This window comes from Salvelinus alpinus, chromosome 23, assembly GCF_045679555.1.
Source record: "Salvelinus alpinus chromosome 23, SLU_Salpinus.1, whole genome shotgun sequence".
NCBI lineage: Eukaryota > Metazoa > Chordata > Actinopteri > Salmoniformes > Salmonidae > Salvelinus > Salvelinus alpinus.
The window spans coordinates 36,198,475-36,211,458 of record NC_092108.1 but is presented as its reverse complement, the minus strand read 5'-3'; the positions used below and the strand labels follow the sequence as shown (position 1 = coordinate 36,211,458).

The following is a 12,984-nucleotide window of genomic DNA, read 5'->3' as shown; positions in this document are numbered from 1 at the left end:
GCACTGCAGTACTTAATGCAGCTGGTGGCCAGACCAGATACTGACTTACTTGTGACAGCCCCCCTTGGTTCAGGGACACATTCCATTTCTGTGGAACTTGTTCAGTTTATGTCTGTTGTTGACTCTCATGTTCATAAATATTTAAACATGTTAAGTTTCCTGAAATTTAATGCAGTTGACAGTGAGACGACATTTTTTTACAACTTTTTGGGTCCTAACACAATTCTATTCTTCAACAATGGATCAAAGAATTGAAATGCCCACTGAACAGACACCCAGACTGCATCTTCAAGAAACAAAGTGAATCCATGTTTAATAACCACTCATGAGATTAAATACGTACACTCGTTTTATTGACAACAAGCTACAATAATTACACAACAAGTCAAACGTATTTTACAGCAACACATACCTTCAAAGTAATTCACTATAACATGAAACATTTGCAGTTAGGATGCTGACACCAGAGTAGCATTTTTGGTTTCAATCGATAGTTTGAGGGATTAAACAGGTTCTTATGGAGCACACGGAGGGATAGCTCTTTCCACATGATTCATCGTTCCAGTCGTTTTCAGCTTAAGAGGAAACACAAAATAGAAAAGTAGGTCACATTTATTTGTTAAGCCTACTCTGAAAAAGTTGAATTTGATGAATGATAATGGGCTTACTGTACCTCCAAAGTTGATCTGAATACATGGCTCTCTGGCACCATTGTGGTTATTCGGCTCCCCTTCAGCCCAGCTCTCGTGATCAAATTTGGAGCCGTCACTCCAGAACCATAGCCTGTCCTGTGGGGAAGTAGTGAGATCTCAGTATCAAATATTAGATATGCTTGCTGAAATCCGACATACATGGTCTTTCCTCCACCACCAGTAGCACCAAAACCGTAAAAATCCCAATGCATTTCAATGGCCGTAGACTTGAATTGTGAAAAACCAAACTACAACCGTTTAAATAGCACCAACTCAGTTGTTATATGTCACCATTAAGGCTTCCAGATTTTAACGCCATACAAACTTTAGACATGGCAACCTATTCCATATCGGTCTGGCCTTTTAATACCACGCTATAGTATTCATTCTTTTTGTACATCTGTAAGATCTTCCAAAACAGTTTATTTTATTTTTATATAGACACACTTTCTTAACTTGACAAAAACGTCAGCTACAACCTTAATCCCAAGGTCTCGAAAATAGAAAAAGCCAGCTAGTAAATTGTTTCTGCGCCATAGCAAAAGAGGAAGAGGCGAAGCGAGAAGGATAACTGCGCCCAAAATCTGCCTTCTCAAGCAAGTCGTTTTTGTATGGCCGTCAATAAGATGTCGAATTTCATTCACGAAAAATATAGTGGCTTATTTGAGCAAATATACGTTTTGTAATGCTTAGGTTGTTACGAGTACTGATACAAATAGCACACATGACATGTCAGAAACTGAGAAAACCATTTATACCGGAGTTGTGCCTGTCACTCGAATCTGCTCTCTCATAGGCTAGAATGGTCCCACCTGATCTGCCCGACATTGCAGACTCTTCACATCGTTAGAGGCCAATGGAGTATCTGGTCAATCTGTGGCAATTGCTCTGGAGTTGAAAGACTGTTTGGATATTTCCAGATGATCAACTCAAATCTAGACCTACATCCAACAGTATTTCTTTTGCCAATGACTTCACACGAGGCCTTAGTCACATGCCTAATACTTATAACCACTAGGCTAATAAAGCACATTAATATCAGTATAAAAAGACGACATTGGGCCATTCAAAGCATCAGTTGCGATTGCTATTCCCCATTATTTGCTAAATGTCAATGAGTGTCGTCACCATCTTTCCTCTGCGGTACCTCAAACTGTGGTCATTACCAGCGAGTTGATTACTCCTGGCACAGAGTTGTCTGAGCAGTGTCTTAACACCTACTCGGAGCTGATGGTTTTATTAGTCTTAAAACAGGATTCCTAGGACCTGACAGATTGATGAGTATACTACTCTGTTCAGCTAGAGTATACCTCTCACTGGAGTCACTTCTATTAAGGCATCTTCACTTTTACTCAACTATGACAACTGGTACCTTTTCCACCTTTGCTTGAACAGCATCAAATCCACCAATCCAGGTAAGAGGGAAACTGCCAGTCGCGATCAACACCACCGCCTGTAGAAATCGGGACTCTTCATAGCTGTGCACAGATGCCAGGTTTGCGCCAAGGTACTTTACAGTGTTGTGCACAGGCTTCAGTTTTTCTCCAAGTAACTGACAGTGGCGCTAGAGCAAGCAGTACAGAGACAAAGACACGTCATAATGGAAGTATTAGGCAGTTGTCCAGTCTGAGAATTTGTCTTCTGGACTCTCAAATATTGCCATCGGAACTAATGTTCAATTAAACAGGCTCTTAGAGATTAGTTCATCTCTGTCTTAACCCATGTCCTGAGGGTTCTAATATACAAGAGGGCCCAACTCAACAAATAAATATTGAAAAGCCTATAGAACATTTTTATTACAGCATATTAAGGGGAGGTTCAGTATTTTACATGAGGCGCCTGTTAAAATAAGGCCAAAGCACCTTTAACTAAAAAACAAAGTTGATTTCAATTGCATTATACCTCTGCATTGGGCCATGTCCTTGAAGTTTTGACAAACATGAAGCAGCGTGAATTAAATTGGAACCAGCCTCTGGGGCATGTGTTTCTTTGGTCTGGTGCAAATTTCACCAATTCATCTGAAAGGAGAAGACAGGGAGTGTTCCGAAATTGCAACCGACTTTAAAGGATAGTCCTGACTGACCGATCCCCTTGCATCATAAATAACATTTGTAGATCAGTCATGCCACACTACAACAAAAGATACACAATGAATGATGTAAAGCACAAACTCATTCCACAGAGCGCCGAGTGTCTACAGGTTTTCGCTCCTCCCTCGATTGAGCAAGTTAGGTCACTAATTAGTAAAGAACTCCCCTCACCTGGTTGTCTAGGTCTTCATTGAAAGGTAAACCACCTGCAGATACAAGGCACTCCGTGGAATGAGTTTGACACTCGTGATGTAAAGTGTGAGGCTGACTCTTACTTGCGTCGTTCACAGTCATTATGTCGCCCAGTGTAAAGGCAGCGCTGAGAAGCAGTAGAAGGGTCAACGTCGCCATGGTGATAGTCTCCTGAGACACACACACGAGATAAGCCATCAGTGTGTCCCCAACCTCTCCTCGAGTACCCCAGCAAGTCCACTTATCACATTCAACTAATGAAGGGCTAAGGAATACCAGGCATCATGTCTTCCACCACATACAGTAGATTAGGAATGTTTGACTCCCAAATGGCACTATAGGGAATTGAAAGCATCTGATATTCACCATCTACTTAAGTTAAGGAGAAGTCTATGCTCTTGGGTTCTCCCCAAAACCACACCCTAGCTAACTAACCCCGATGCATGGCACACCTGGTAAGACACCGTTTTGCAAATGAAATTGGCTGGTAAAGTGCATTCTTCTAGAGCAGGAGACTAACTTGCCTAGCATGAGCTACTTTTCTTTATACAAACACATCGCAAGCGACTTCTTTCAAATAGGCTCATTCTTCTCGTCTGCCCTACAACTCTTCAGTGTAGCGTTCTGGCAATATACACAGTAAAATGGGTAATAAACTACTAAAGGGGCCCCCCCCCAAAAAAAGCTGTGATTTTAAACCCCAAATTACATCCATTTTCCAAGATGTTCTCAGTTCAATTTCCTGGTTTGCCACTCAATTACAATTGGTAATAGAGAACAAAATGTGTTGTTCTGAGTCCATGGCAGTGCTTAAATCGCATCAGAATACCATTTGTTTTAGGTCTGGAAGAAAAGTAACACATGAGGAAGCAATGCGTGGTCTAATGTGCCAGTCTAGCAATGGTTCTGTATTGCCAATTGCTGCTCATTTCATGGCAAGGTTTGCAAATAACAATAGATACCTGTCACAAGTATAGAAATTGTAAGTATACTTTGCAGTTAACACTTAATTGAGAAAGAATCTGTCAACCCACTAGGCATACTCTGGCTACACAGGGAGTGAGCGACAGACGGGGCAATATTGCTGGAAATTAATTGGCAGATATGGTTTTAAAGTTGACTAACCAGAGGTGGGATAACGTCAAGTCACGTTGATTTAGTAACTTGCAGTGTCTGATACTTGAGATTTGCTTGACAGTTGAACACGTGAAAAAAATTAAATAACAATTGTTTGGCGAACTACTGCGACCTGTTGGAGACCCTTGCCCTATATAATGCACTACATTTGATCAGGGTCATATATGCCCAATGGGTCCTGGTCAAAAGTAGTGCACCACATAGGTTACCATTTGGGATGAAAGCAGATACAGTACTAGATGACTATGTTGAACTCTCACCTGCAGTCTGGTCTTGTCAGCGCTCTGTTTGTGAGTTGAGTTTTACCGCTTCCTGCTCTCCTTTTTAAGGACCCATCCAGTCAGACCCCTCCCTCTCTCATCATTTAACCGTTCAAATAATCAACTAATCATCAAGCTTTTATCATTTGAATCAGCTGTGTTGTGTTAGGGCAAAAACCAAAAACGTACACCCCCTTGGGCATAGCCACGGGAAGAAGTTTGGTGGTGCAGGGTACTTTTAATGAATGTTATTTTCAATTGAGGTGCTGGAAAAATATCTTTGCCTGTGCTACAGGCACTCTATTGGTCCACTATTATAGCACTACTTTTGTGAAAATGTAACAAATCTATAAAAAGTGAACATATATATATATATATATACAGTACCAGTCAAAAGTTTGGACACACCTACTCATTCAAGGGTTTTTCTTTATTTTTACTATTTTCTTTGTAGAATAATAGTGAAGACATGAAAACTGTGAAATAACACATATGGAATCATGTAGTAACCAAAAAAAGTGTTAAACAAAACCAAATATATTTTAGATTCTTCAAAGTAGCCACCTTTTGCCTTGATGACAGCTTTGCACACTCTTGGCATTCTCTCAACCAGCTTCACCTGGTATGCTTTTCCAACATTCTTAAAGGAATTCCCACATATGCTGAGCACTTGTTGGCTGCTTTTCCTTAACTCTGTGGTCCAACTCATCCCAAACCATCTCAATTGGGTTGAGGTTGGGTGATTGTGGAGGCCAGGGCGGTCTGATGCAGCACTACATCACTCTACCTTATTGGTCAAATAGCCCGTACGCAGCCTGGAGGCATGTTGGGTCATTCTCCTGTGGAAAAACAAATGACAGCAGTCCCACTAAGCGCAAACCAGATGGGATGGTGTATCGCTGCAGAATGCTGTGGTAGCCATGCTGGTTAAGTGTGCCTTGAATTCTAAATAAAACACAGACAGTGTCACCAGCAAAGCACCATCACACCTCCTCCTCCATGCTTCACGGTGGGAACCACACATGCGGAGATCATCCGTTCACCTACTCCGCGTCTCACAAAGACACACTAATCAGACCAAAGGAAAGATTTCCACCGGTCTAATCTCTTGTTCTTATCGGTGTCCTTTAGGAGTGGTTTCTTTGCAGCAATTCGACATAAAGGCCTGATTCACGCAGTCTCCTCTGACCAGTTGATGTTGAGATGTGTCTGTTACTTGAACTCTGTGAAGCATTTATTTGGGCTGCAATTTCTGAGGCTGGTAACTCTAATGAACTTATCCTCTGCTGCAAAGGTAACTCTGGGTCTTCCTTTCCTGTGGCGGTCCTCATAAGAGCCAGTTTCATCATAGCGCTTGATGTTTTTTGCGACTGCCCTTGAAGAAACTATCAAAGTTCTTGAAATTTTCCGCATTGACTGACCTTCGTGTCTTAAAGTAATGATGGACTGTCATTTCTCTTTGCTTATTTGAACTGTTCTTGTCAAATAAATGGACTTAGCCCTATTTGGTAAAAGACCATCTTCTGTATACCTTGTCACAACACAACTGACTGGCTCAAACACATTAAGAAGGAAAGAAATTCCACAAATTCAGTTTTAACAAGGAACACATGTTAACTGAAATGCATTCCAGGTGACTACCTCATGATGCCTGATAAGAGAATGCCAAGAGTGTGCAAAGCTGTCATCAAGGCAAAGGGTGGCAACTTTGAAGAATCTCAAATAGAAATAGATTTTGATTTAACACTTCTTTTGGCCTACTACATGATTCCATATGTGTTATTTCATAGTTGTGATGTCGTCATTATTATTCTACAATGTAGAAAATACTACAAATAAAGAAAAACCCTGGAATGAGTAGGTGTGTCTAAACGTTTGACTGGTACTGTATATATGTATGCTCTTTACTTGTCAGTGTTCCAAATGGGGACATTATTTGTATTTTTACTTAAACATGCAAACACCATCAGATAGAATTCATAGCAAGCAGTGCACTGGGTTAGTCAGATTTGATTAAATATAACAGAACAGATGAACTGGCGAGACATTCACTCTCATGGGATGGGTTGCCAAAAAGAACTAACTGAAAGCCACACTCCCAGATCTGTTTATGCTGTTTTGCCAAGGCTATCACTGTTATGGTTCACAGCAAGAATGCAGTCAAAATACAGTTGAAATGCAGCTGATATTTTGATGCTTCTATATCCCTGGATATCACCTGCATGAATAGCAATCTCTGTTAAGCTCGTTCCTACCCTGCTCCTGTATTTTTTTCAAACATAGACCAGTAGCATTCCAGAGTCTACCCCATTATAAGAACCCCAACAATAACGTCTAAAAGCCCATGTAAGCCTGTTGGCCGTTTGGCAGGTAGATGACGGAATTTGCTTTTGGAAAAAGTTGAGGCTTTTTGACACTGGCTTGAACGGGTCTTAGCAGAGCATGTGTATGAGCAGCGACAAGCCTTGTTACCATGTACCCTTTGAGAATGAATGAACCAATTGTTACGTCACACAAACATATGTACCAGATTCATTTTGGGGAATTAATTTGGGTCGTTTTCTTTGCACATTGGAGGACCCCTGCAAAACCAAGTGTGAGGTTATGGCAACGATGTCATGTGTGCTATACACATTGTCATGATGTTGGCCTGGGGGTAGGTTTATGACAGTCATAAATACCTCTTTCCCTCTCCCTACTATACTGATGTGACATAAGAAAACCCTTTGGTTAACGTAGAGATTCTGGGAACATCAGAAGTTGGGGGGAAATGAACTATATTCTGGTAATCCGACCAACTGAACATATGCGGTGGTACTTAAGGTATATTATGTCAGTTCGGTTGTCATCTGAGACATTCTCATCAATGATAGGATGACATAAACTCTACTGTGGAAAGTCTAAACATCAGAGGTATTGGATTCACATGGAATTGTTGTTTAATTCAAATGTTTGAATATGAAATTATTTGTGAAGAGATGAAATGTAATTTTAGCTTCCAAATGAGAGATTTGGGTTTTCATAAGTTTGGGCCTCTGCTCAACCAGTGGCCCGCCCCTGTGAAGAGACATGGGTTACAAACTTTTCAGACACACCCCTCTCCCTCCACTATATAAAGCCATTGACAAAAATATAACTTGCTGTTCCGAGGAGATGAGGGTGACGATCCCATGTCAGAATGGTTCAGATAATAACTACAGAACTAAGCCAACATCAGCATGAACTTTGGTTGTGAATGGTATGAACTTTGAACTCGTATTCACTACAGAAGTGATACCTCCTAGCCGTTGAGTTAGCAACAGCTGCTACAAACGCAGGTTAGGAAGGACCGTCAGAGTGTCCCGTCTACTACACAACGACGTTACTACAACGTATCCAGTGACCACCAGAGACATTCTTCAAAGGACAGAGGACTCGGTTTGGCAACACGGTCTTCCATCTACCACCAACCTACTGAAGCGCAGCTCAGAGTAAATATTTATGGCATTTTCCTTTTCCAAATGGGCGGTAATTTAGAATGCATAAGATACTGTATTTACGATAGCACAGCTTCGCCTCTGTTCCAGTCTCCCGCTCTTTCACTAAAACCCAGCCCCCTTTCCTTTGTGTAACAAGCTGTCATATCTGTTCCGCCCGCTAGGGACGTTTTCCTTTATGACGGCAATATGTAATCAAGTTATGATTTAATTGTGTATGTGTGATTCTGTGTGATTAGTTAGGTATTTAGTAAATAAATAATTAAACCCAATTTTGTATTGCTGATTCAACTTGTTAGCCAGGATTCTTGCAGATAACCAAGAATTTACAACTTTCAGAATATGAGACTGAAGTAAGATGACGATTATTGTTGACTGCTATTGATGTAAAATATTAATCTTTAAGAGTTTATTCGGAAGATAACAGCTCTATAAATATTCTTTCGTGGTGTCCCTCTAGTTAATTACATTTACATGATTAGTTCAATCAGGTAATATTAATTACGGAGAAATTATTTTATAGAATAGTATGTCATAGCAATTAATCCGGCAAAGCCAAAGACACGACAACATCCTGGTGCTGAACATTTTGAAACAGCTTGGCTCGTGTCTTGTGGAAACTCTTTGATCAAAACTGATACATTAATGAAATTGTTGCACTAATGAATTATTTGGAATCTAACATCTGATTAAGGGAAAGTTGCATACACTTTTTTTCTGTGCGCGCAATCAGCCTATTTGTGCATGCCCAACAGAATGCACATTGTGGTGCGGGGACTGCCATATTGTTTCATCATTTTGCCATAAGGCGTAGAGCCATTTTTGCAGTTGTAAAGCTAATTTCCTGCAATTTTACACATTTTGCTATATGAGTGAGAGACTAATTAAACCAATGGGGGCCTGTCATGCCAAATACTGTCCCCCACTGCGTCGCAATAGGATTCGATCAACTATTAGCGTCCATTGCTATATCAACGGTGTGATTAGCGAGTGATTAGAATTGGAGATGACAGCCTAAATTGTGTTCTTTTCGTCGCTATGCAAACAAGGCTGGTTTCTGCGACAAATTCGCTGTTTACACAAGCTTTGTTTAGCTTGAAACATTCTTTCGGACAACTTTTTGGGTACCTCGTCAACATTACAACATGAAATCCTTACGTCTTAAATGTTGCTCCGTTTCGGAAATGTCAAAGAAACCGTGTATTCTGCTTGACAATATCACAAAGTAAGCCCATGTCCACTACATAAATATGTACATCCTTTTGATTCAGTCACTGGCTTGCCTGGCTGTCATGTTTTTATTTTAACCTGCCCTTATAATATCATTTCAGTAGTCCTCTTATGATTCACACCCCCCCCCATAGCTCATTAATACACCCTTGTGGTTGAATATATATATATCTAGTGTAGGTCCTAGGATACAACAATTAATAACCTGGAACAAATAAATACCATCAAAGGATACCTTACAGCTTCCAATAATGAACACCTTGTGAAACCCAACCTGTCAATATTTGAATACATTAACTTTAATCATTTTTGGTACAGTTGTGTCATGAATTTATTTTCACAGATTTTCTGTACACTCAAATGGCAATCATAGACTAAAATACTGAATTCTGGTTTGTGGAATAAAGAGGTGTGGGTGGGAGGTTCTGCCTGTCCCTTGTTCTCAACAGGCAGCCAGTCTCGGAAGGGGGACTGCAAAGTCCAGGCACTGCTGCTCTCTTGATAACAGGAGCAGGGTAGGAGACAGACACGTAAACAAGCAAACACACAGGTTACACTGAGAAAATGTAATGGATTGGTGCAGTGTTAGAAATGGGAGATATGTACTTCAACACTTTTGGAAGATATGGCCTAACTGGTCCCACTCCAACTCAGAGCACAGCGAATCAAACTGATCCGAACTCACTGGTTCTGGTGGATGGGATACCTCCCGGGGGGCTCGGCCAGTCGATGGTCCTAAGGTCATTTGGAGAGGTAAATTGAAGAGGTACATTTTTATACGCTCAGCATAACTACAATTTCTTGTTTTTCTCAAATGTCAACCAAAACGTTACGTACTTTGTCTATCGAGCTTCCCTGAAGTGTAGGGCGTCAGGGCTTTCAGCGGCCGACTGATTGTTGGCTTCCACCGAGGTAACCCTAGGAAGTCAGAAAAAAACTAAAAGTAGCTTCAGGTTATTTTGTATGCAAATAGTTGAGATTTTAAATATTCGTTTTAAACAGATGGTGACCCCAGCTAGGAGCGAAAGAGCAGCGAGGTTTTCCCCAGGTCTCGCTTTCCTTTCGTCCTTCTTCCAAACCAAGTAATTTGCCCAGACGTCATAGCACTTGGTCCCGTTTCTTGATTCTGCTCCGGTAGCTCTCCTCCCGTTTCTCCTGCGCCTTGTCCAGTCTCACCTTGATTGATAACAGGAATAAATACAATTATATTTCCTAGGAAGGTGGTCCTCCAAGGCGTTCTGATCTGGTTCGAAAACTTCCACCACATCAGGTGGGGTTTCAGTGATCAGAAAGTACGTTATACAAACATTTGAATAACAATAGCATTGTTTACCTCAGTCAACAGCTGCGGCTCCCGTCCGTACTCTGGATGCTGCGGTCGTGTGCAAAGAGAGACTTTACCTTCAGGTTGTTCTCCCATCCTTCCTGGTACCAATCAAGGGACTTGCCCATGGCAGTCTTGAGGATCTGGTTGGTCCAGTCACCAAACCTAGAGGGGGTAGGAAAGCAATTATCTATTGACAATGTAACATGGAAAAACAAAAACAAATTGTAAAAACCAGTCCAGCGTTCATGACCTCGGTCACTCAATGATGACCGTGGGTGTTGATATCCAGTCTCGTCCTTGATGGGTATCATACAAAACAATCTATTTTTGGTTCCAAGCACCTTTAATGGTTTACAGAAGGGATTTATTTGAGTTAAGCACGTCCTCTTTCTTCCCTTACTGACCCTAATGGGTATTGCCACCACCTTCCCTTCATTACTGTGATCATGGTGATGCAATTAAACTAGCTAACTGTGCACGGAGGGAATAAACACGTCACACTGAGCATCATGCGATTCCATATGAAATGCATTGCTAAAGCCCTTTTTACATCAGAAGATTTCACAAAGTGCTTATACAGAAACCCAAACAGCAAGCAATGCAGATGTAGAAGCATGGTGGCTAGGGGGAAAAAAAACTCCCTCGAAAGGCAGGAACCATGCTCTGAGGGGTGGCCATTCCTCTTCTGGCTATGCCGGGTGGAGATTAGAGTACATTGCCATTAAGGCCAGATCGTTCAAGCTGTTGAAATGTTCTTAGATGACTAGCAGGGTCAAAAAATAAATAAATCATCACAGTGGTTGTAGAGGGTGCAACAGGTCAGCACATCCGGAGGAAACTCCAGTTGGCTTTTCATCGAGAGAGTCGAAAACAGCACGTCCGATGAACAGGTCCGTGTTCCATATCCGCAGGCAGAACAGTTGAAACCAGTCTAATACAGTTGGCTCTAATAAGTACATCTTATACTCACACGTCTATACCCAGCGAGTTTGGATACGCAAAGCTACATTCTGGGATTCTAAAAACCAAACGGCTGCCCCACTACTTGGTATACAGGGAACGGATAGGGTAGGGAAATGTAACACTAATATTCACAGACAGCGCTCTGACATCCACATGAAAGTTTCCATTTATTTCAAAGCTATATACACACACACTGTTAGTTTACATTAATGTTTGTAGAGTAATAACGTTTTGGGTCATAAGAGAATTCTATTCTTCAAGAAACAATGGCTTAATAATATCAAAGAATTTAAATGCCCACTGAACAGACTCCCAGACTGCATCTTCAGGAAACAAAGTGAATCAATTATGGTAATATCATTGATGTTTAATAACGATTCATGAGATTAAATACGTACACCCGTTTTATTGACAAGCCACAATAATTACACATTTATGTATTACAAGTCAAACATTTTTTACATAAACAAATACCTTCAAAGTCATTCACTATAACATGAAACATTTGCAGTTAGGATCCTCACACCTGAGTAGCATTTTTGGTATCAATTGATAGTTTGAGGGATTAAACAGGTTCTTATGGAGCACACGGAGGGATAGCTCATTCCACATGATTCATCGTTCCAGACGTTTTCATCGGCACGAACGATGAATTGCGTCGCGCAGCATGGTTAAAACATACAAAAAATAGCAGTAACTTATTTGTTATATGTCGCAAACGGATGGGTCATCATTAAGGATTCCAGATTTAAACTCCATACAAACTTCAAACATGGCCAGACCGATATGGAATAAGTACCAGCTTCACCTGGAATGCTTTTCCAATCGTCTTGAAGGAGTTCCCACATATGCTGAGTACTTGTTGGTTGCTTTTCCTTCACTCTGTGGTCCAAGTCATCCCAAACCATGTCAATTGGGTTGAGGTCGGGGGATTGTGGAAGCCAGGTCATCTGATGCAGCACTCCATCACTCTCCTTTTTGGTCAAATAGACCTTACACAGCATTGAAGTGTGTTGGGTCATTGTCCTGTTGAAAAACAAATGATAGTCCCACTGGATGGGATATCGCTGCAGAATGCTGTGGTAGCCATGCTGGTTAAGTGTGCCTTGGATTCTAAATAAATCAGTGTCACCCGCAAAGCACCCCCACCCCATCACCCCTCCATGCTTCACGGTGGGAACCACACATGCGGAGATCATCCGTTCACCTACTCTGCGTGTCATGCAGCGAATGTCCATGACTTGTAGACAATGACACTGAAACAAATGATTGTTTGAATTAAGACTCTTTATTGTATCTCTTCAAGGTAAAGTCAAAAATCCTGAAACCAAAGAGAATGTTGGGTTGAGTAGTTTGCCAACAATACGTTGACATAAGGCGCCAAAGTTGATTGTTTGTTGCGCACTATTGTAACATCCGTCGTTAAATGAAGACTAAGGTGCAGCGTGGTAGGCGTACATTTTCTATACTCGGCCAACAAAGAAATATAAACATAGATTTCCCACCCTAGTCACACCCTGACCTACCAAATAGAGATTTTAAAGGATCTCTAAGGTCAGGGCGTGACAACTAGTTACTAAAACAATGTATCTACTGTGTATAAAGCTGCACATTTAA

At 41.1% G+C, this 12,984-nt stretch overlaps 1 protein-coding gene and 1 long non-coding RNA gene across 2 annotated transcripts; both read right to left on the bottom strand.

The window, feature by feature from the left end:
- Positions 1 to 336: 336 nt before the first annotated feature.
- LOC139550894 (ladderlectin-like) lies at positions 337 to 4,496 on the bottom strand. Its single transcript, XM_071362133.1, has 6 exons — positions 4,372 to 4,496; positions 3,058 to 3,145; positions 2,595 to 2,710; positions 2,065 to 2,256; positions 674 to 788; positions 337 to 575 (listed from the first exon to the last, which is right to left on the bottom strand). The coding sequence occupies exons 2-6, from the start codon at positions 3,131 to 3,133 to the stop codon at positions 484 to 486; spliced, it is 591 nt and encodes a 196-aa protein (XP_071218234.1). The 5' UTR covers positions 3,134 to 3,145; positions 4,372 to 4,496; the 3' UTR covers positions 337 to 483.
- Positions 4,497 to 9,389: 4,893 nt separating this feature from the next.
- Positions 9,390 to 11,203, bottom strand: LOC139551346 (uncharacterized). The gene is made up of 4 exons (XR_011670259.1): positions 10,411 to 11,203; positions 9,915 to 10,253; positions 9,763 to 9,812; positions 9,390 to 9,574 (listed from the first exon to the last, which is right to left on the bottom strand). It is a non-coding gene; the product is annotated as an uncharacterized lncRNA (long non-coding RNA).
- Between the last annotated feature and the right edge of the window lie 1,781 nt (positions 11,204 to 12,984).